The sequence below is a fragment of the Dendronephthya gigantea genome, unplaced genomic scaffold (assembly GCF_004324835.1).
Source record: "Dendronephthya gigantea isolate DGI-Jeju-01 unplaced genomic scaffold, DenGig_1.0 000176F, whole genome shotgun sequence".
NCBI lineage: Eukaryota > Metazoa > Cnidaria > Anthozoa > Malacalcyonacea > Nephtheidae > Dendronephthya > Dendronephthya gigantea.
Window position 1 is genome coordinate 216,404 of NW_021163186.1, and position 20,427 is coordinate 236,830.

Sequence of the window (20,427 nt, forward strand, 5' to 3'; positions counted from 1 at the left end):
AAAGTCATAAAAACTCAATTTGTGACACTCTGTTGCGCGTTTAATTGGCAATTTTCGGTCCTCAAAAAGGGCTTGCATTTGAACTGATAGTCAGTTCTTGCCAGACTTGCCAAGGAACACGATCTCTTCAACCGAGCAGCGACGAAATTTAGAAGAAGAAATAAAGAGAAATAGCAATGAAGTTTCTAGTGGTTGTCGTCTTAGCTCTGGCGCTTTCCCAAGCGAACGGTAAGAACTGAAGAAACTTTTAATGAAATCCGAGGCTTTATTTACACATTTTTGTATTTTACGACTAAGGAATCTGCTTTCTTTCCAGGTATTGTTTTTGGAGGCAACGGAGATTATCCGGACCCTGCGAAGAGTTTGGACTCTGCAAAGAGTTTGGAATCAATACCTGCGTCGAAACAGAACGATGTCCCAGGTAATTATAAATGTTCCCAGCTTCGCGTGTGTAATTATCGACACAGATTTAAAGATTCGATTTTTTCATTGCAGAAATCACCAAAGAAAAGCTGAGCGATGAAGCTTCAAAGGACGATAAAGAGACTGCCCCAGACACTGCATTAGTTCAAAATGATTCTCATGAGGACGAACTGAAACACCTTCAGGCTGGAAGTAAGAAACGTTTGTCTTATCTCGTGGCCTGGTTTTAGTGTTTTCCTAAAACAGTCTATCTTCTTCTTCTGATCGCCCGCTATCTTTAGCAATTTAAGGAAGCGATCCAAGGATCAAAAGACACACATTAAACACCATTTTATAACTTTTTAGATTGTCATTGGGGTGTGGGCGTCTGGTTCAAACCTGGACAAAAGGTCAGATGCAGCTGTATGAAATGGTCAGTATCTTTTTTATCCGGTTTGATTTCAATCGTAGCTTGGTTGTATCGTAAGCTTAACAATGTTTAAATTGCAATGTTTGATCTTTTTAGCACATGCGCTGAAAAATCCCAATGGAATTGTGCCTACGAGTTTGCATATTGTCCATACTATTGTAAGTAAATTTTGCCGCGGAAGGCTTTAATGATGGCTTGTCATACAACGTGTTACCTAGGAACCGGACAGGAGTTTTTGGTTTGAGGGACGGGGGGCGGAGCTTTCTTGAAAGAGGCCCTAGGGGGGGTGAGGCTTTAGAATCTTAAATCATAAGTCTGCCTCAGAAATGCAATCATGTTTACCAATCATATTTGCCTTTCGAAACGTTTCCTACAAATTATTAGTACAGCAAAAGCGAATTTGAGAAAATCATTGTGACAGGCTGAGATTAATCACTGTCTTTGTAAAGTATAGAGCTCATAATTAGTCGCGGTTTAATTCAAATGATGTACTTAATTGCAAATTCTCTACCTAATGGCTATTCGTCTACTCGTTACATCAATATCATTATAATTTTTTTGTATTTTTTCTCTGCACAGATTGTGGTAATGTGGTGTACAATCCAAACACTCAGATCTGTTGTTGCGGTAAAGTTTATAGAAAGAGACGTACTTTTTCTTGCTGCGGTTACTTCTACTACAACATTGCTGTTTCCAAGTGCTGTAACTACTACACCGTTAAACCAAAGAAAGCCAATTGTCCTAGGTTCAAAATTTAGAAAAGTCCACATCGAGTGACCTCGAGGGCTGAAAACAAAATTTGGAACCACAACAAAAACAGCATCGAATTTTAATTTCTTGTTATTGTGCACTGTATTCTGAATGTTTTACTCAAACGAAATGGTTGTCCATTTCAAGTGATATGTCTTGTACTGATTTGTTAAATTAATAAAGTTTTGTAAAGCAAAAATACAAATTGCGTGCTCGTGTAGTGCTGGTTATTGAAAGACGTTCCATAAAGAGTTTTAAAAAAATTGTGTAAAGAATTAAGCGATGTCGGATGCGCGCAGCCAGCTATTATAGTACACAAAGACAGAGAAATGCTTATGGGGACGTTGATATACAAGTACATATATCTACTTAAAGTTAACAATATATATAAAGTCAACGTAAAAACGCACCTGTTATATTCATAAAAACGATGTAATAGGTCATTTTCCTGCGCACTTCGTCTTAGGCTTTTCCATGAGGTCAAACGCCGCGTCATAGCAATGCAAAACTTTCGTTGCTATGGGAGATTTTGTCAATTGATTTTTAGTATTTACCCGCTCAATCCGACACGAAAATCAATAAAAATCGATTACCAAAAAGGGCAATGAGGTACAATCATCTGTTCTTACGCACAAACGCTTTTGTTCAAGGCACGAATTTTACAAAATCACGCGGCAAATTACCCTCCAACAACAGCAATATCGGTTTATTGGAACAGTTTTTTGCCTCATATAAAGCGAAATGATGAAATTAGAGCTGGGTTATACACGTCTCGTTTTGGTCGCGTCGAATGCTATTCAAACAACAGATAATGAGACGATAAACGTCATTCAGCTTCATTATCATTTCATTATCTATTGTTTGAATTGCATTCGACGCGACTAAAATGCGACGTATAACCTAGGCCTTGGATATTGCTAATGGGAAAAGTATAAATAACTCGCAACTTCAAACAATAAAAGGGATTTAAATTAAACTCATTCAAGCATTCGGTGTTTTTATTAAAGCCTCATTTTTCAAAAGTCATAAAAACTCAATTTGTAACACTCTGTTGCGCGTTCAATGGGCAATTTTCGGTCTTAAAAAAAGGCTCGCATTTGAACTGATAGTCAGCTCTTCCCAAACTTGCCAAGGAACAAGGTCTGTTCAAGCGAGCAGCCACGAAATCTAGAACAAGAAAAAAAAAGAAATAGCAATGAAATTTCTAGTGGTTGTCGTCTTAGCTCTGGCGTTTTCCCAAGCGAACGGTAAGAACTGAAGAAACTCTCAATGAAATCCGAGGCTTTATTTACACATTTTTGTATTTTACGACTAAGGAATCTTCTTTCTTTCCAGGTATTGTTTTCGGAGGCAACCGGGGAGATTCTCCGGACCCTGCGAAGAGTTTGGACTCTGCAAAGAGTTTGGAATCAATACCTGCGTCGGAACAGAACGATGTCCCAGGTAATTATAAATGTTCCCAGCTTCGCGTGTGTAATTATCGACACAGATTTAAAAATATTCGATTTTTTCATTGCAGAAATCGCCAAAGAAAAACTGAGCGATGAAGCTTCGAAGGACGATAAAGAGACTGCCCCAGATACTGCCTTAGTTCAAAATGATTCTCATGAGGACGAACTGAAACACCTTCAGGCTGGAAGTAAGAAACGTTTGTCGTATCTTGTAGCCTGCTTTTAGTGTCTATCTTCTTCTTCTAATCACCTGCTATCCTTAGCAATTCAAGGAAGCGATCCAAGGATCAAAAGACACACATTAAACACCATTTTATAACTTCTTAGATTGTCATTGGGGTGTGGGCGTCTGGTTCAAACCTGGAGTACAAATCAGATGCAGCTGTATGAAATGGTCAGTATCTTTTTTATCCGGTTTGATTTCAATCGTAGCTTGGTTGTATCGGGAGCTTCAACAATGTTTAACTTGCAATGTTTGATCTTTTTAGCACATGCGCTGCAAAATCACAATGGAATTGTGCCTACGAGTTTGCATATTGTCCATACTTTTGTAAGTAAATTTTGCCGCGGAAGGCTTTAATGATGGATTGTCATATAAGGTGTTACCTAGGAACCGGACAGGAGTTTTTGGTTTGGGGGGGCGGAGCTTTCTTGAAAGAGGCCCTGGGGGGGGGGGGGCTTTAGAGTCTTAAATCATAAGTCTGCCTCGGAAATGCAATCATTTTTACCAATCATATTTGCCTTTCGAAACGTTTCCTACAAATTATTAGTACAGAAAAAGCGAATTTGAGAAATCGTTGTGACAGGCTGAGATTAATCACTGTCTTTGTAAAGTAATATAGAGCTCATAATGAGTCGCTGTTTGATTCAAATGATGTACCTAATTGCAAATTCTCTACCTAATGACTATTCGTCTACTCGTTACATCAATATCATTTTATTTTTGTATTTTTTCTTTGCACAGATTGTGGTAATTTGGTGTACAACCCTGCCACTCATATCTGTTGTTGCGGTAAAGTTCATGCAAAGAGACGTGGGTTTAGATGTTGCGGTTACTTCTATTACAACAGCGCTGTTTCCAAGTGCTGCAACTACTACACCGTTAAACCAAAGAAAGCCAATTGTCCTAGGTTCAAAATTTAGAAAATTCAACATCGAGTGACCTCGAGTGCAGAAAACATCATTTGGAACCACAACAAAAACAGCACTGAAACATCTTTTTAATTTCTTGTTATTGTGCACTGCATGTATTCTAAATGTTTTACTCAAACGAAATGGTTGTCCATTTCAAGTGATATGTCTTGTACTGATTTGTTAAATTAATAAAGTTTTGTAAAGCAAAAAAACAGGTTGCTTGCTCGTGTAGTGCGGTTTATTTATTCAAAGAAGTTTCATAAAGAGTTAGAATGAGATATTTTAATCAATGAAGCTTGGTTTCGTGTGAAAGATTTGTGTAAAAGAATTAAGCGATGTCGAATGCGCGCAGCCAGCTATTATAGTACACAAAGACAGAGAACTGCTTATGGGGACGTTAAGATACAAGTACATATATCTACTTAAAGTTAACAATATATATAAAGTCAACGTAAAAACGCACCTGTTATATTCACAAAAACGATGTAATAGGTCATTTTCTTGCGCACTTCGTCTTAGGCTTTTCCATGAGGTCAAACGCCGCGTCATAGCAATGCAAAACTTTCGTTGCTATGGGAGATTTTGTCAATTGATTTTTGGTATTTACCCGCTCAATCCGACACGAAAATCGATAAAAATCGATTACCAAAAAGGGCAATGAGGTACAATCATCTTGTACTTGCACGAATTTTACCAAATCACGCGGCAAATTACCCTCCAACAACAGCAATATCGGTTTATTGGAACGGTTTTTTTCTTCATATAAAGCGAAATGATGAAATTAGAGCTGGGTTATACACGTCTCGTTTTGGTCGCGTCGAATGCAATTCAAACAACAGATAATGAGACGATAAACGTCATTCAGCTTCATGATCATTTCATTATCTATTGTTTGAATTGCATTCGACGCGACCAAAATGCGACGTACAACCTAGGCCTTGGATATTGCTAATGGGAAAAGTATAGATAATTCGCAACTTGAAACAAAAAAGGGGATTTAAATTAAACTCATTCAAGCATTCGGTGTTTTTATTAAAGCCTCATTTTTCAAAAGTCATAAAAACTCAATTTGTAACACTCTGTTGCGCGTTCAATGGGCAATTTTCGGTCTTAAAAAAAGGCTGGCATTTGACCTGATAATCAGCTCTTGCCAAACTTGCCAAGGAACAAGGTCTGTTCAAGCGAGCAGCCACGAAATCTAGAACAAGAAATAAAAAGAAATAGCAATGAAATTTCTAGTGGTTGTCATCTTAGCTCTGGCGCTTTCCCAAGCGAACGGTAAGAACTGATTGAAGAAACTTTCAATGAAATTCGAGGCTTTATTTACACATTTTTGTATTTTACGACTAAGGAATCTTCTTTCTTTCCAGGTATTGTTTTTGGAGGCAACGGAGATTATCCGGACCCTGCGAAGAGTTTGGACTCTGCAAAGAGTTTGGAATCAATACCTGCCTCGAAACAGAACGATGTCCCAGGTAATTATAAATGTTCCCAGCTTCGCGTGTGTAATTATCGACTTAAAGATTCGATTTTTTCATTGCAGAAATCGCCAAAGAAAAGCTGAGCGATGAAGCTTCTAAGGACGATAAAGAGACAGCCCTAGACACTGCATTAGTTCAAAATGATTCTCATGAGGACGAACTGAATCACCTTCAAGCTGGAAGTAAGAAACGTTTGTCTTATCTTGTGGCCTGCTTTTAGTGTTTTCCTAAAACAGTCTATCTTCTTCTTCTGATCGCCCGCTATCTTTAGCAATTCAAGGAAGCGATCCAAGGATCAAAAGAAACGCATTAAACACCATTTTATATATGAACTTTTTAGATTGTCATTGGGGTGTGGGCGTCTGGTTCAAACCTGGAGTACAAATCAGATGCAGTTGTATGAAATGGTCAGTATCTTTTTTATCCGGTTTGATTTCAATAGTAGCTTGGTTGTATCGTAACAATGTTTAAATTGTAATGTTTGATCTTTTTAGCACATGCGCTGCAAAATCACAATGGAATTGTGCCTACGAGTTTGCATTTTGTCCATACTTTTGTAAGTAAATTTTGCCGCGGAAGGCTTTGATGGATTATCATATAACGTGTTACATAGGAACCGAACAAGAGCTTTCTTGAAAGAGGCCCTGGGGGGGGGGGGGGGGTGCTTTAGAATCTTAAATCACAAGTCTGCCTCGGAAATGCAATCATGTTTACCAATTTGCCTTTCGAAACGTTTCCTACAAATTATTAGTACAGAAAAAGCGAATTTGGGAAAATCATTGTGACAGGCTGAGATTAATCACTGTCTTTGTAATACTATACATATAGCCCATAATGAGTCGCTGCTTGATTCAAATTATTTACCTAATTGCAAATTCTCTACGAAATGACTATTTGTGCACTCGTTGCATCAATATCATTATAATTTTTTATTTTTTCTTTGCACATGCAGATTGTGGCAATACGGTGTTCAACCCTCTGTCTCAGATCTGTTGTTGCGGTAAAGTTTATAGAAAGAACACTCGGTTTTCTTGCTGCGGTCACTTATACTACAACACCACTGTTTCCAAGTGTTGCTCCTACGCCACTATTAAACCAAAGAAAGCCAATTGTCCTAGGTTCAAAATTTAGAAAAATTCACATCCATCGAGTGACCTCGAGGGCTAAAAACATCATTGGAACCACAACAAAAACAGCATCGAAGCATCTTTTTAATTTCTGGTTATTGTGCACTGCATGTATTCTGAATGTTTTACTCAAACGAAATGGTTGTCCATTTCAAGTGATATGTCTTGTACTGATTTGTTAAATTAATAAAGTTTTGTAAAGCAAAAAACAGGTTGCTCGTGTAGTGCAGTTTATTTATTGAAAGACTTTCCATAAAGAGTTGAATAAATGAGATATTTTAATCAATGAAGCTTGGTTTCATGTAGAAAACTTGTGAAAGGCGGTACATACGACCCGGGGGGGGGGGTTAATAGGGGAAACAAGACCTTTTTAGACATTCCGAGGGTGAATATTTTTAGCATCATAGCCAGCCGCAAGCATTTTTTACCAAAACACACACAACACAACACAGCACAGCGCTGAAACCTGATTGGCCAAACATTCCAGACATGAGCAAGCTCATGATGTGTTTATTTACGCAGTAAAACCGTCAGGGGTGTTAACGGTCGCGTGTCACTGAGTCTGAGAGCTTATGATTGCAACATGCTTACAACTGCTTTGCGCGACGTAGTCGAACTGGGAGGTAGAAAGTTAGAATCGTATAGTAAACGTCGAGTCAAGCTTTGAGACTGTGAGTCAAAATAAATGCAAGACTCGTAATTCGTAACAGGGGTTTGGTTGTTAATTTGAAATGCACTGAGCCTACGGCGTATTTAATTTTCAACGACAATGCTTTGTTTTGAAGACATTCTGTATTTTGACCTAAAAAATTGCATCAGGAAGTCAGCTCTGGCTTCTGTACGCTTCAGTTACTCTCTCCCTGTGTGCTAATATTTCGATGACAATATAGGAGGGAACTAAGTGAACGTTAACTTCAAGCGTATTTCCGTTGTTATATACGGATTAATTATAATACTAATTATTTCCGATGCCTTTATAATGATATTACAGTAGATTTCTGCGTTATTTAATATAGACCAGAATAAGGCTTTAAATTTTATTTACAAACGACGTTTCGGAGTTTACTCCATCATCAGGTTAAGATAATCAGATTATGTACAATTTTGAATAAATCGCGTATAAAAACCGTTAAAGCTTGCGTCCGTTACATTTTCGTGCGCATGCGATTTTTGTAAGCATAAAATGACGTGTCCGAGAAATTCTAATAAAATTAGAAATTAATTATAGTATTATTTATACTGCATGCTGTCTAAACTACAAAATCTATAATGTTTAATTGTTCGTATTTCCCATTCAAGTCCGGTTTCAACTTTTGAATGAATAAAGCTTCGGTAATCTTGCGTTCTACCGATCCTTTCGTTTTTTTTAAAATCTTGATCGAAAGCTTAGGTTTTTGTCCACGATGTAGTTCACTATAATGCTTTGCGAAAGCCATGTTCTTGTAGGATTTCGCCGTAGGATTTGCTGCAGATCGATAATGTTCTTGGAATCTGACGGCTAATGGTCTACTTGTTTCTCCTACATATGTTGCTCCGCACAGGTCACAGTTTATTTGGTAGACAACGTCTTCGTCTTCGTCTTCGTCTTTGTCTTCGTCCCATTCGATGCTCGCAGAAAGACGTTGTCTACCAAATAAACTGTGACCTGTGCGGAGCAACATATGTAGGAGAAACAAGTAGACCATTAGCCGTCAGATTCCAAGAACATTATCGATCTGCAGCAAATCCTACGGCGAAATCCTACAAGAACATGGCTTTCGCAAAGCATTATAGTGAACTACATCGTGGACAAAAACCTAAGCTTTCGATCAAGATTTTAAAAAAAACGAAAGGATCGGTAGAACGCAAGATTACCGAAGCTTTATTCATTCAAAAGTTGAAACCGGACTTGAATGGGAAATACGAACAATTAAACATTATAGATTTTGTAGTTTAGACAGCATGCAGTATAAATAATACTATAATTAATTTCTAATTTTATTAGAATTTCTCGGACACGTCATTTTATGCTTACAAAAATCGCATGCGCACGAAAATGTAACGGACGCAAGCTTTAACGGTTTTTATACGCGATTTATTCAAAATTGTACATAATCTGATTATCTTAACCTGATGATGGAGTAAACTCCGAAACGTCGTTTGTAAATAAAATTTAAAGCCTTATTCTGGTCTATATTAAATAACGCAGAAATCAATTGTAAAAATGAGGCTCAGAGAAAGTTCGTTTTTAAACCTTCTAAAGATATTACAGTATTATACCAAGGCCAGTTGTTTTAAACTCTTTAAAACTTTAATAACTATATTTTGCATGTAGTTAAATTCTAGTTAAACTCAGAAATACACGAATCTGGTTGGCAAATTCTGCCGTTAACTACAGTCAAAAGTTAACTAGTCTTTTATACAACCTAACCTACCTGTTTCCCCTGTGAATATATTAAATAAGGGAAGTGTCTCGTCCATAACGAAAGGCAAAAAACTATAATAGGGGGAAATCAGTCACGGTCTTTTGACATTACCGCGACAACGTATGGTTGGCTAAAAGTTTATTAACACATGACAGGTTTAAGTGGCAAGGCTGCATGGCACTTGAAATTGGCAGACCAAATTTCATAATCGGTGATAACTTGTGACTAAGTTCAGTAGGTTGTGGACAAACGTGAGAGCAGGGAATAGATTGTAAAACGGCGATGAGATCACAGGTTTTCTTTTGCTATGCAGCGCTGTCGTTTCTCTTATGCACGACAAACGGTAAGTCAAATTAATAAAAAAGAACCTGTTTCTTCTTCTTGCAGTTTTCCAAAAGTCAGTGAATGAATTCAACGCATGAATCCATGATCTTATATACCATTTAGGTCTTGACACAGAAATCAGGTCAGTTATCGATTTTGGTCAAGACGTGCTGTTCAGACAAGGCTGTAAGTAAAACACATTTGTATTATTTGTCTCGCTTATTTCCTCCTCTAGCCGAGCAAATGAAATCCAAGTATGCTTATGGATCTATCTTGCAGTTGATTTTTAAAATTTGTCTTTTACACTGCAAAGAAACTTCGGGTGTTTCAATTTTCATATTGAATGATTGCCCAATGTTTAATTTCGGATTGAGACCCAGGAACTGTCTTAGACTTCAGGCTTCGTGCACTTATAGTCATATCTGGTAAGAATGGAAATTGCATGTGTCCATTGTAAATGCAGCATATTTGATTTGATTTCCGTTTCAAATTTTTTTACTTCGATGATTCTATATTTCCTTGTTTATTTTGAAGATTGTCAATGGGAAATGGCATCTTGGCATAAGATAGGCGAGACTCAAAAATGCAATTGCATGAAATGGTCAGTAATTGCATGGCTGTACAATATTTTTTCTATCAATTTAGTCAAAATTTGTGGCAGTCAAAATCTTAACATGGGTGGATAAGTTCTTCATCTTGTTTAACCTGTTGGGATAATGCATGGAAGATGATGCAGTGCTTTTCTTTCTATAGTACATGCGCAGAGAAGGGGGAATGGAATTGCAAGTACTCGTTTGCAGACTGCCCATATAGTTGTAAGTATGAATCGTATGGAAACTTGTTCTGGTTCAATGCAGACACTTATACTCCACCCATCTCCTTTCCGAAGTCATGAAAGCCTAATATCGCACGAAAGGCAACAATTCCATCAATCTATAGGCTCCTTGCACAGGCATGATTATCCCTAAGAGTTGTTCTTCAGATGCTTCTTTCCTCTAAGGCCGCGGTTTCCATTTTGTCATAATTGCTGTCTATCATTTCTCTATAGATTGCAACAAAGATGCTTACAATATAAGGGAGAAGAAATGTTGTTGCACAAGTAACTTCGGCAAACGTTCGCTCGGCATCGGAGCTCGACTCGAGGACGGCATTGTGGCAACGAAGCTTTGCTTCTTGCTCCCCATAGACGAAACCAAACACGCTATTGCACCTTTTGAAAACTGCCCTGAAGTGAAACAAACTTATTAACTAATCTGTAACAAAAACATCTTGTTGATACTCTACAAAACTAACTCCACTGATAAACTATGGAGTACGTAAGCTGTAATAATAAACAAGCCTGTCGGGCACATCCATTTTCATCCATTTATATCAAGATATTCATTTATATCCATCTTCTATTTATATCAATCTTGAACCCACCGCTACTGACGTGTGTTTGGAGGGTGGGGTCTGGATTTTCTCTGAACGCCCACTGGAAATTGTCCCCCAATATGATCAGGGATGGAGTGCCCGGGGATAGTGGGTGATATGCATATATTTTAAACTATTTTAACTTGATTTAATATTGTTGCGGTGTCCTGCAACACCTTGAGAATTCTTCATCGATTAGTTTGCCCTAAAATCGGCGGGATGCCCACCACACCCTGCCACACCCAGATCAATGAGTAGTCAGTAGTCACTGACCGCGATATCAACTGGAGGTATAACCACTTGTTGTCATGCTTTCAAAGCATGTGACTTTCGAATGAATTCAAATTTTTCAAAATATCGATTGTTTTCTTCATTTTACATTCGATTTTAAAGGGTTTTTTCGTGGATGAAATGCTCTAGTTCTAGATATCTTCTCAGGCAATAAAGCAACTGTAAGATCATGAAGAAAGAGTACGAAATACGAGCTAGAAGGCTAGCATTCAGACTGTCAGCATGAATCATTTCTGACGTTTGTTTACACATTCTCTTTGTGCTGACAGTCCTGCGATCTCGTTGAGAAACGAAATGGTTGCGCAAAGCTCAGAGCATGAATCACAAGATTTTGATATCGGGAAATTTTTAAACTCCTACGATTGTTTAAAAGCGCAATTGGACGATTTGAATGAAGTTCTGCAAGCGACAAATTTGGTGAGAAGGTATTAAATGATCAATTCGTTCCACAAGGAAGTGAATGAAACTCGTGACTTTACGTGTTATATTGTGCGATCAGAACTCATAAAAAAGTTGCAGACACTTTAGTATATTTTACCATATTTCTACTATTTTATTTTAGGTGGGATATACCATCTCTTTCTTTTCTTTGCTGTCTGTTCACCATCACTCTCTGTATCAGCTTTCCTGGTAAGTACAAATTGACAAATTTTGTGCATGTAAAACTAGATATGCCTTTTTTATGAAAGCTACCACTATATTTAACTTCCTTAATCCTTACACATGCATACCTACAGTATACTGGCCATCCATTTAGATTGGGTTAACTTAGGAGATGGCTCCTTTCTTCACCACTCAGTAAAATGTGCATCAACACATTCATGCTATGTTTGTTTTTCAGAATTTCTCTTTGCATTCTGTTTATCTCCAATTCCACTTGTTCTTCTTGTGACGTACATAAAGAGTTTGGGAGAATCAAAACAACTAAGGCACATTGTTGTCATGGCTGTGGAGAAAGACGACGAAGAACTTCTGGTATGATTCACCAGTATATAATGATGTAATACACATATTATATTCCACATAAAGAGCTGATGAGATTGTACATTTATACTTTCTTCACAAAGAGAAATTTGATTGGCAATGTGTATTTTGCTAGAAACGTAAACAAGAGATGGTTGAAAGGTCAAGAAGAGATGTGAAACGATTCATTAAAGTGTAAGTTCTCTGTTTGAGTTTTATTAATGTGGTTTCATTTGTGTGCATGATATATATTGCATTGAGCATACAGTAGGTGGAATTTAGGATTCATTTTGTCATATCTTTTTATTTAAAATATAGTTTATGTGAAATCCATAATTATATGGACATGGTGTATGGCAAAGTTTCTTATGTGCAAAGGTAATAAAATTGTGAATAATTGGACCAAATAACAGAGTGAATTCAAGTGAATACGTTCATAAAGCTTGCTGAAACAATCAAGTCCAGGACATGCAATTGTTTTCTGTTAACTCAATGCAATCATACAAATTTCTGGTTGAATATTTGTTGATATATTTTTGCTTGTTGATGCGATATTCAGTACATTTTATTTTGATAATATTTTAATTTTTTTATTTCAGCCTGTTTTTGTGGGAAGATCCTCAGTTGACTAAAAGGTCAGGGGAAACAGAGAACTGCTTATTTTGAAGTGAAATTTTTCAAGATGTACTTGCTGACTTCTTGACAACTTTTTTTCAGATTTCTTGGTTCCACTTTTGCTTTGATGGTTCTTTTAAGTTTTCTACCATTCTCTCTTATCTTCCTTGCCTCATTTCTGTATATCATCTTAAATAATGATGAATTCAAAAAAGGTAAGTGGATCAATTAAACATACGCCGAAGCATGAATTACGTTTACATGCTGTGTATTTTACCAACATGCGTAAAGTTACATTGATTAAGATTTTTAAATGAAAGCCTCTTATATATCCTTGACAGGCTTTTGCAAGTTTTGCCACTAGTCACTGCAATATCATGCAAGTGATACAACACTTTTAAAACTATATTTTATTAAATATTTTTACAGTTATTGCTGAAAACACAGCCATTCTTAAACTTGCGGGATTGGAGGGTATTTACTACTTGGAAGAAGATCACAAAGATACAGAATGGGTAGGTAAATGTAGCTAAATCTGTAAATCTTCTAAATTTTCTTTCAAACATCGTAACATATGAAGGTGGACAATAATAAGAATCATCTTTGGCATATGTAGAAGGCATAGACAAACTCTTAAATGTGCTATTTTAAACTACATGGTTATATAAAGATGACTATTTTAAACTCCCTGAATAGAAATCCTGAGTTATGAAAGAATGAAAACACTTTATGTTGGTCTGTTTTGTATTTATCTAGTACGATGCTTCCAGTGTTGTTGAAAGCGATGCCAGCTCATTTGAAGATGATGAAATCTATAGCAGCAGCGAACACAGTGAGGAATTTGAAGAGATTGATGTAAGATTTCACTGTTTAGGCCACTGGTTTAGGCTAGTATTAAATAAACATTCTTGGACTCAGAACTGATGTGGAGAGGAAGATATTTCTATCTTGAATTAACCTGACTATAAACAGAACAGCAAACAAGTTTATAGAATGTTACATCAGCAATGTTTTGCTTTAGATTAACCAAAGCGTGGGAAAGCGTTCAAGTAAGGATTATAATTTTATAATTTCCTTCGAATTAACTGACTCCTGGTTTAATATCTCATTGAAAAAACAGCGCTGTTCAACACTCACTACATCTGTTTAATTGTTTCATAGAGTCATTTGTGTCACATCTTAGCGAGTACAGAAAAAGAAGACAAGAGTTTAAGAAAGGTATGTAATGCATTTGTAATATTTTTTCTTTGCGTGATTAGATCCATAGAAGAGAATTGCAAAGGTAATTGGTGTCCAGGTTCATATTTCGGTCTGTGACAGAATACACTACACCTGTGTTTACCTGTGGGCGCTACAGACCACAGTTTAAAACTCGACCGCACAAATACTTCTAGGATCTACAAATTATTCCTATAGTGAAACTAATCGCGCGCCTTTGCTTGTTTTTCTCAGGAAACTGTGCAGCGTGTGAGGTCGCTTTTTCATCTCTACTAACAAGAAGGGTAAGCATCGATCATTTTGTACAAGTCGTATTCATGCAATAGTGTATCTTCATGGTCAAACTTAAACTTAATGTCTTCGTTGTATATTACCGCTTAGACTTAGTTCAGCTTGTTTTCACCACTGAGATTGGTCTGTAGTATATTTACGCAATCTTCTGGTAAAGTTTGGCTTATTTTCTCGCTGTGTTTTGTGTAGAGATACTGCCGTCGTTGTGGTGATAAATTTTGTTCAAAATGTTGCCGACATTACGTTAAAAAAGCGGCCCTTGGTGCTACAGGTATGTTGATCTAAAAAACTCATCACTAACGTCAGAATAACCGAGTTTCAAGGCCAGAGACTTTAAGCCTGATGACTTGAGTCAATTTTTAAAATATCGTCAAATTTCATTCAACTTCATCTCAACTTTTCTTTTTAGCCCCTGGTTCACGTGATAAGCGAGTGGTCGTGTGCAACGCTTGCTACGGGAAACTCCGAGTGGCGAAAGCTCCCGATTGACAAACGTCGTGAAAGGTACTGATATTTACGAACTTTTCTCAACGCACGAATGACACGCGGGTTAAAAACGGAGATTGCAGGAGAAGGTGACGATCCAGGTGCCTCACACCAGGCAGGAGGTCAGTTGATCTCTCTTAGTGACGTCAAACGCGGGAAAACACCCAGTCCCATATGAAAAGCGCTTTCAATTAAACCCATTGAAGCAACCGAGTATATAAAGACCATTCGTAATGTTTATATCGTAATGTTTTTGTCTTTATACAATATTTGACGAGCAAATGCGTTGAGATGGTATGACAAAAGCTCCAAAATAAATAGTTAAATTTTATGACAAAAATGACAATGATAATAGTCCCTTTAATTCCTATTTTCAACACCGAATAGTTCTATCTAACGATATTTCTAAATTACTAAAATATTTGTATAGTTTGGTAGAAGAATATTCTCGTCTTTAAACAAATTTTCCCAGCTAAATTCCATTAAAACAAATATTTCTCAACGGGTTGTGAATATTAAGCTTGCAGTTTGGCTTAAAAAACTAATTTTTCAACAAATATTTGTTATCCAAGAGGCTCAGTTTCCTTCATCAGCCAGCGGTATGCCACCATTTTTCCGTGCTCGCGCAACATCTCCCCAACCTTCTCGCGGCACATTTCGTGGTAATCGTTCAACCAATTGATCTAAATATATCAAAATATGTTCACATGTAGCGTTTTGCCCTCCAGGAAAACTTTCAGCGATAGATTAAGATCAAAACTTACTTCTTCCGGGCTTAACATGGCTGGTACCAACATCTTAGTTTGAATAGGAAACTAAATTGAAAGAATTTTAATTTCAAGACCGAAGTAAATTCTCAATTGCACAATTTCCTTTAAAACCAGCCAACTAATTCTAGCCAATTAACTATAATTCAAGTCTATAATTCAAGCCTACTAACTCATCGCTAAAAGGCAAATTCAAACACTTGAACGAAGTATTTATATCAAATTATAAATTTAGATTTAGCTAAGAAAGGCTAGTTTGTTTTATCGTACCAATGTTACTGGTTCAAATCCAAGATATCCAATATTACTGAAGTTGTTCTGTTGGAAACAAAACAAATACGCCTGTTGTCAAATATACTAGAATTTGGCTTGAAAATTATTGAGCTTCAAATATTTTTAATGGGATTGTGTTTGAACATATAGTAGAGTCCCTATAGCCTCACCTCCAAAGTGACTGGTTTTAAAAGTAATATGCTTTCAATTCGAAAACCAAATGAACCCTCTTGATAGAAACCAGGCTCTAAAAATATTTCAAAATACTTTCCAAATGAAAAGAAAGCCATTCGTAGAAGTTGAACACGTTACAAAATTTCAGAAAAATTTCATTTCGAAAGAAAACATTTTACCATCTGAAACAAACATTCCAGATTCCAGTGGTTCATCGTTCGTTCTGGCGCCAATTCCCTGAGGACCTGATTAAAAATTCTTGCGTGTCAACACGTGCTGAAATATATATCATCAGTGTATTGCAAGGGTTAAGTGTGTACCTTCGTGAACATTTAGGAACGCACCGACACCATGACCTGTTCCATGTCTGTAATCTAGACCACCTTCCCAAAGACTGTACCTCGCGTAGGAATCGAGTTTGGAACCTTTCAGTACAAAAGATTGAGATATATGACTGATTTAACTTTAAACATCCTTCTTTATTTACGTAGGTAATTTCATATGCGTTTAAAATTTCACAAAAGACAACTTGCCTTTCGTTTTGTTCGGGAAAACAGCTTTTGCTAAAGCTATGTGACCTTTTACGACTCGTGTGAAACATTTCTGTGAAAAACGTGTGATATTTAAGAGCTCTTGTGTGTTTGTTGTGAAAAATCTGGGATTTGGGAAGAATTATTCTAGAATATATATAGCTATGAACCTTTTGGAAGTCGTTCGGAGTTCCAAAATGAAAAGTGCGCGTTACATCTGTCGTACCATCCCTATTGCATAGAATTCAACGAGTTTGCAAAACGTGACACTTTGAATTATACATCAATCGACGTTAATCACAACTAGATTTCTACAGATAGAAGAAAAGATTATCCGTAAAAAGTGACACGTCAAACTATACCTGTACTGTGCCCCCGAATCGCATAAATACACCTCCTCAGAGGTGAGCCTTCGATCTGTGCTTTCAGCTGGTCTTAACAAACAAAATATTTGATATTCAATTTTTATTCAACTTTATAACAAGATCTATATTATTTGTTTGTAAAAGATTGTTATTAATACCTGTAGTGAATTATTGCCCCGTGTGGACCCGAAGCTGATATTGTTGAAAAACTAAGACTAACAAAATCATCCAGTTTACTATAAATAGGAATAAGAGAACCAATGTTTTTTTAAATTATTTTTAATGTTTTAATATTTGAGATATTTGTCACACCTTCGAAGTTCCTCCAGTTTGTTTGCGGCAGATATTTCGGTCAGTGTTCCGGTCGGAACCTGCATGTGTATAGGAAATAACGAGATATAAAATTGACACTTGTTTTAAGTCCGATTATAGTGGTTTTTGTGAGAGAGATTATACTATCCAATTCACTGATTCAGCGCGGGAAAATACCATTGCTCTTTCCAGGCGTACTAATAGCTCGTTGCATGAACTGAGGGCTGGTTTGTTTTCCACAGAGGACTTGAATTTTAAGTAAACTTTATTTTCCTGAAATCACAACTGAAAATATCGAACATACTTCCTTTTCGAGCCAACAAAAATACTCGCACAAAGCCGTGGCGTCTCGGATCTAAATAACAGTCGCATGCCTGAGAAATTGTGTGCATGAAGTTTATCTAACGAATAATAGAGAAATTAGATCTTAAAAGCAGTTCTGCACGGCCGTTTCGTTTGCTTACGTGAGCGTTTCTCATTCCTTCTATTTCGACATCATTTTTAACCGCTTTCAGTTTGGTCACCGGAGACATTTCTGACAGTCGTCTTGTCTGTATTCGAAGAAAACAACAAAATCTTAAAAAGATCTTAAAAGTATTGATTTCCATCCGTAAATAAACTAGAAGGACCACTCCACTCAGAAAGACTTTTCACTTACGAATGAATTTCACTTACTTTTGGTATAAGTGTATTTAGTGCCGCGCTGGAAGAACCGCTTATCTAGAAATATTTGAAAAAGGTTGATGCGGAAATACCACAAAATTTCGCATGTTTTTAAAATCACGTTTTTTGTGTAAAATACTTTCAAATTTACCCATATCTTTCCGGGGCACAAGCTAACCAATTCGTCTACAGCATTAGAAATATCCTCGTATGGTCTAAGCGTAACTTTATTTTCATTTGAGAGACATTCATCGACTTCATCTTTTACCGATAAATGTTCGTAAATATTCTTGCTCAGTTTCAATTCATCAATGAACAGACTAAAAAGATTTTACAAACCAAATGAATGAAATTCATTGTTTTGTGAATGTATAGTTTTTACTGAGAAAGCTAGTTCACGTACGTACCACACTTTTTTGTCGGTGACGATTGCATATGCCATGAAAACGGGATTGTAAACAATGTCAGAGCCACGAAGATTAAACAGCCCTAGGTCAAACCAAATGAAACGGTTTTATAACGAGGTAAACTGTTTTACAACAAGGTAATTAAATGAGATTGTTGACTCGTTATGCGAGTGTTTTATCGACCTGTAAAGCAATTTGATGGAATAAGACCGTTTTTTATTTTCTTAACTAAGCTTAATTTTAGTCTGAACACATCTTGTCGGGATGAAATAGCATTTCTACGTGTGCAAGTTAAAGATTTCGTTCTCCACTTACACGCGACATCATCTAAGGCGGTAAACACGACTGCAGAAGCCTTTTTCTCCTTTAATTTGCTACGGACAACCGAAACCTTGTCCTGCCATTTTTGACCTGTTACGAAAAGAGAAGCACTTCAACCTTTCCATATATGAACACAGCCCAGGAGAGAAAACACGGTGAGTAACTTTCTAATGACCTGCATATTTGATATCATGAATAAACACTTCGTTCATTGGTGGCTCTGGTTTCCCAAACTCCCGCCAAACAACATCAACCAAGTTTTCTCTGGATTTCACCAAAGAAACTCCGCTGAGCTTTAACGTCTACACAATTCAAAAACAATTTGTAAGATTTTATATAAATTTCACCAGACAAATATCCAATGTTTTGAAATACGTGGAAAGTTTCAGTTGAAATATATATATCCTAGATTACCTTTCTTATTTTTTCCCAGCTATCTAGAAAATGAATAAGCCAGGAGTTCACTTCTCAAAAACAAAAACATTGTCTAGTTTTGAATTGAATTTTGTAAAACATACCAAATGACATAAGCCATGGATCTGCACCAACCAGACTCCCTGATGGTAGTTCCTTTATGAATGAAATAAACTATTATGATTCTTGTAGTTCGATATGTATATTTTATGAAACAAGAGTGATTTGATCAAATTCTTGGTTAATTCATAGGGATGTCACCTGAGCAAGCCAGTCTGCTTGGGAAGGTGTATCAGTTTGCCCTGAAAGTACAAGTAAATTGATTGTATGCATGTTTTGATGAGCATGATAGATTTTCAATGTAAGAAAGTTACCAACCAGCTTTCATTAGCGTCCAGTTACTGTCCAGTTGTTGCTCGGCCTGCAGGAAGTATCGACCATCCGTCCATAAAGCCGCTTTGGACTGGGTTACAATCGCTGTTCCTATGGTAAAAATGGCAGACATAAGAGAAAAAATGAACATCATTTTTGTGACAAAGAGATGATTGATAAAATAACCTGCGGAGCCAGTAAATCCAGATATGAATTGTCTCCTGCAGTCGCTTGATGCAATGTACTCACTCTGAAAGAATGGCAGAATTGGAATGTATTTTCAGGTAGGTCAAACTATCTGAAAACTATCTGAAGTCAATATTTTCATGCAGTGGTATTATATTACTTTGATAAAATAATTTACTACACTCATATGAAACTAAATATGCTCTATGTACAGGTATTTATTACTCATCTGTTTTGTATCAGTGAAACTAATCGATTGCTTGTTTTATGCCGAGTTATTTGATGGAATATAATTTCAAAATCCTCAGAATTATATATCCTAAAACTGCCAGGTCCTAGGCTAATAAAATAGCCTTTTCTTGCTCGTAATTGTTAGGACATCGCCACAGAATAACCAAAATCCGCAGTTACTAACAAACCCTCCACGATTGAACGGATTTCGAAGAAGATACGGGGTCCATTGTTACCTGATGAGCGTCTTCACTTGGTATAATATAAGCTTGAAGCAAGTCTGGCACGTATGCCTTGTTCTTCATGGCCGAGCGAAGCTTAGCAAGTAATTCTCCCGTTGGTTTGGCCATATTTTTCCATAGAAAGCAAAGAAATATCGAAAAAAATTGAGAAAGAAAAGACAAACTCGTTTTTAGTTGATTTTTGTATTTTCGTTATTGAAAGGAAAACACGTCGAGGGAAATCCCCTTGTTTCCACTTGCCAACTAATTTACATTCAAATGAAAATATCTTTCAAAAGACAAACCCAAATGTCTTTTTTCTTTTCAGACCAAATTTGCTTTTAATCTGAATTTATAGTGTTAAAAGGGCGAAATTCTATAGTAGGAGTCCCTAATGGTTGTGAGACAGA

The 20,427-nt window shown here is 36.7% G+C and overlaps 5 protein-coding genes across 8 annotated transcripts; 4 read left to right on the forward strand and 1 right to left on the reverse strand.

Moving 5' to 3' along the window:
* The first annotated feature begins 71 nt into the window (after nucleotides 1–71).
* LOC114538178 lies at nucleotides 72–1,781 on the forward strand. The gene is made up of 6 exons (XM_028559301.1): nucleotides 72–228; nucleotides 317–421; nucleotides 496–615; nucleotides 769–835; nucleotides 929–990; nucleotides 1,412–1,781. The coding sequence occupies exons 1-6, from the start codon at nucleotides 177–179 to the stop codon at nucleotides 1,588–1,590; spliced, it is 585 nt and encodes a 194-aa protein (XP_028415102.1). The 5' UTR covers nucleotides 72–176; the 3' UTR covers nucleotides 1,591–1,781.
* Nucleotides 1,782–2,672: 891 nt separating this feature from the next.
* Nucleotides 2,673–6,987, forward strand: LOC114538179. 2 transcript variants are annotated; one of them, XM_028559303.1, is made up of 6 exons: nucleotides 2,673–2,829; nucleotides 5,538–5,642; nucleotides 5,711–5,830; nucleotides 5,989–6,055; nucleotides 6,143–6,204; nucleotides 6,601–6,987. In XM_028559303.1, the coding sequence occupies exons 1-6, from the start codon at nucleotides 2,778–2,780 to the stop codon at nucleotides 6,777–6,779; spliced, it is 585 nt and encodes a 194-aa protein (XP_028415104.1). In that variant the 5' UTR covers nucleotides 2,673–2,777; the 3' UTR covers nucleotides 6,780–6,987. The 2 variants fall into 2 exon arrangements, with proteins under 2 accessions (XP_028415104.1, XP_028415103.1); XM_028559302.1 differs by lacking the exon at nucleotides 2,673–2,829 and adding an exon at nucleotides 5,111–5,445.
* Nucleotides 6,988–9,061: 2,074 nt separating this feature from the next.
* Nucleotides 9,062–11,077, forward strand: LOC114538176. The gene is made up of 5 exons (XM_028559298.1): nucleotides 9,062–9,523; nucleotides 9,628–9,690; nucleotides 10,039–10,105; nucleotides 10,258–10,319; nucleotides 10,553–11,077. Exons 1-5 carry the CDS (start codon nucleotides 9,463–9,465, stop codon nucleotides 10,750–10,752), a joined length of 453 nt encoding a protein of 150 aa, XP_028415099.1. The 5' UTR covers nucleotides 9,062–9,462; the 3' UTR covers nucleotides 10,753–11,077.
* A 154-nt stretch (nucleotides 11,078–11,231) lies between these two features.
* LOC114538173 (protrudin-like) lies at nucleotides 11,232–15,020 on the forward strand. 2 transcript variants are annotated; one of them, XM_028559295.1, is made up of 14 exons: nucleotides 11,232–11,633; nucleotides 11,771–11,838; nucleotides 12,050–12,183; nucleotides 12,308–12,366; nucleotides 12,490–12,549; nucleotides 12,771–12,806; nucleotides 12,889–13,001; nucleotides 13,216–13,301; nucleotides 13,543–13,641; nucleotides 13,808–13,835; nucleotides 13,948–14,004; nucleotides 14,239–14,288; nucleotides 14,485–14,566; nucleotides 14,705–15,020. In XM_028559295.1, the coding sequence occupies exons 1-14, from the start codon at nucleotides 11,503–11,505 to the stop codon at nucleotides 14,782–14,784; spliced, it is 1,083 nt and encodes a 360-aa protein (XP_028415096.1). In that variant the 5' UTR covers nucleotides 11,232–11,502; the 3' UTR covers nucleotides 14,785–15,020. The 2 variants fall into 2 exon arrangements, with proteins under 2 accessions (XP_028415096.1, XP_028415097.1); XM_028559296.1 differs by having other exon boundaries at nucleotides 11,505–11,625.
* Nucleotides 15,021–15,109: 89 nt separating this feature from the next.
* LOC114538172 (xaa-Pro aminopeptidase 1-like) lies at nucleotides 15,110–20,224 on the reverse strand. Of its 2 annotated transcripts, XM_028559293.1 has the most exons (24): nucleotides 20,033–20,224; nucleotides 19,566–19,629; nucleotides 19,386–19,490; nucleotides 19,269–19,309; nucleotides 19,112–19,163; nucleotides 19,008–19,030; nucleotides 18,769–18,895; nucleotides 18,588–18,683; nucleotides 18,273–18,354; nucleotides 18,017–18,185; nucleotides 17,878–17,922; nucleotides 17,667–17,753; nucleotides 17,507–17,557; nucleotides 17,203–17,261; nucleotides 17,049–17,126; nucleotides 16,888–16,959; nucleotides 16,696–16,756; nucleotides 16,529–16,598; nucleotides 16,316–16,420; nucleotides 16,175–16,240; nucleotides 15,992–16,068; nucleotides 15,819–15,866; nucleotides 15,546–15,596; nucleotides 15,110–15,464 (listed from the first exon to the last, which is right to left on the reverse strand). In XM_028559293.1, the coding sequence occupies exons 1-24, from the start codon at nucleotides 20,144–20,146 to the stop codon at nucleotides 15,345–15,347; spliced, it is 1,863 nt and encodes a 620-aa protein (XP_028415094.1). In that variant the 5' UTR covers nucleotides 20,147–20,224; the 3' UTR covers nucleotides 15,110–15,344. The 2 variants fall into 2 exon arrangements, with proteins under 2 accessions (XP_028415094.1, XP_028415095.1); XM_028559294.1 differs by lacking the exons at nucleotides 19,566–19,629; nucleotides 20,033–20,224 and having other exon boundaries at nucleotides 15,117–15,464; nucleotides 19,008–19,026; nucleotides 19,386–19,436.
* Between the last annotated feature and the right edge of the window lie 203 nt (nucleotides 20,225–20,427).

Bases quoted from the DNA above. Each gene is read 5' to 3' on its own strand.
- LOC114538178 (XM_028559301.1), top strand. From the start codon at position 177: ATGAAGTTTCTAGTGGTTGTCGTCTTAGCTCTGGCGCTTTCCCAAGCG. The intron at 422-495 runs GTAATTATAAAT...TTTTCATTGCAG, and splicing joins GAAACAGAACGATGTCCCAG to AAATCACCAAAGAAAAGCTG. The intron at 836-928 runs GTCAGTATCTTT...TGATCTTTTTAG, and splicing joins AGATGCAGCTGTATGAAATG to CACATGCGCTGAAAAATCCC.
- LOC114538179 (XM_028559303.1), top strand. From the start codon at position 2,778: ATGAAATTTCTAGTGGTTGTCGTCTTAGCTCTGGCGTTTTCCCAAGCG. The intron at 2,830-5,537 runs GTAAGAACTGAA...CTTTCTTTCCAG, and splicing joins GGCGTTTTCCCAAGCGAACG to GTATTGTTTTTGGAGGCAAC. The intron at 6,056-6,142 runs GTCAGTATCTTT...TGATCTTTTTAG, and splicing joins AGATGCAGTTGTATGAAATG to CACATGCGCTGCAAAATCAC.
- LOC114538176 (XM_028559298.1), top strand. From the start codon at position 9,463: ATGAGATCACAGGTTTTCTTTTGCTATGCAGCGCTGTCGTTTCTCTTA. The intron at 9,524-9,627 runs GTAAGTCAAATT...TATACCATTTAG, and splicing joins TCTCTTATGCACGACAAACG to GTCTTGACACAGAAATCAGG. The intron at 9,691-10,038 runs GTAAGTAAAACA...TTTATTTTGAAG, and splicing joins CGTGCTGTTCAGACAAGGCT to ATTGTCAATGGGAAATGGCA.
- LOC114538173 (XM_028559295.1), top strand. From the start codon at position 11,503: ATGGTTGCGCAAAGCTCAGAGCATGAATCACAAGATTTTGATATCGGG. The intron at 11,839-12,049 runs GTAAGTACAAAT...TTTGTTTTTCAG, and splicing joins TCTCTGTATCAGCTTTCCTG to AATTTCTCTTTGCATTCTGT. The intron at 14,289-14,484 runs GTAAGCATCGAT...TGTTTTGTGTAG, and splicing joins CATCTCTACTAACAAGAAGG to AGATACTGCCGTCGTTGTGG.
- LOC114538172 (XM_028559293.1), bottom strand. From the start codon at position 20,146: ATGGCCAAACCAACGGGAGAATTACTTGCTAAGCTTCGCTCGGCCATG. The intron at 16,241-16,315 runs GTACACACTTAA...ATTTTTAATCAG, and splicing joins GTTCCTAAATGTTCACGAAG to GTCCTCAGGGAATTGGCGCC. The intron at 15,465-15,545 runs GTAAGTTTTGAT...TGATATATTTAG, and splicing joins CCATGTTAAGCCCGGAAGAA to ATCAATTGGTTGAACGATTA.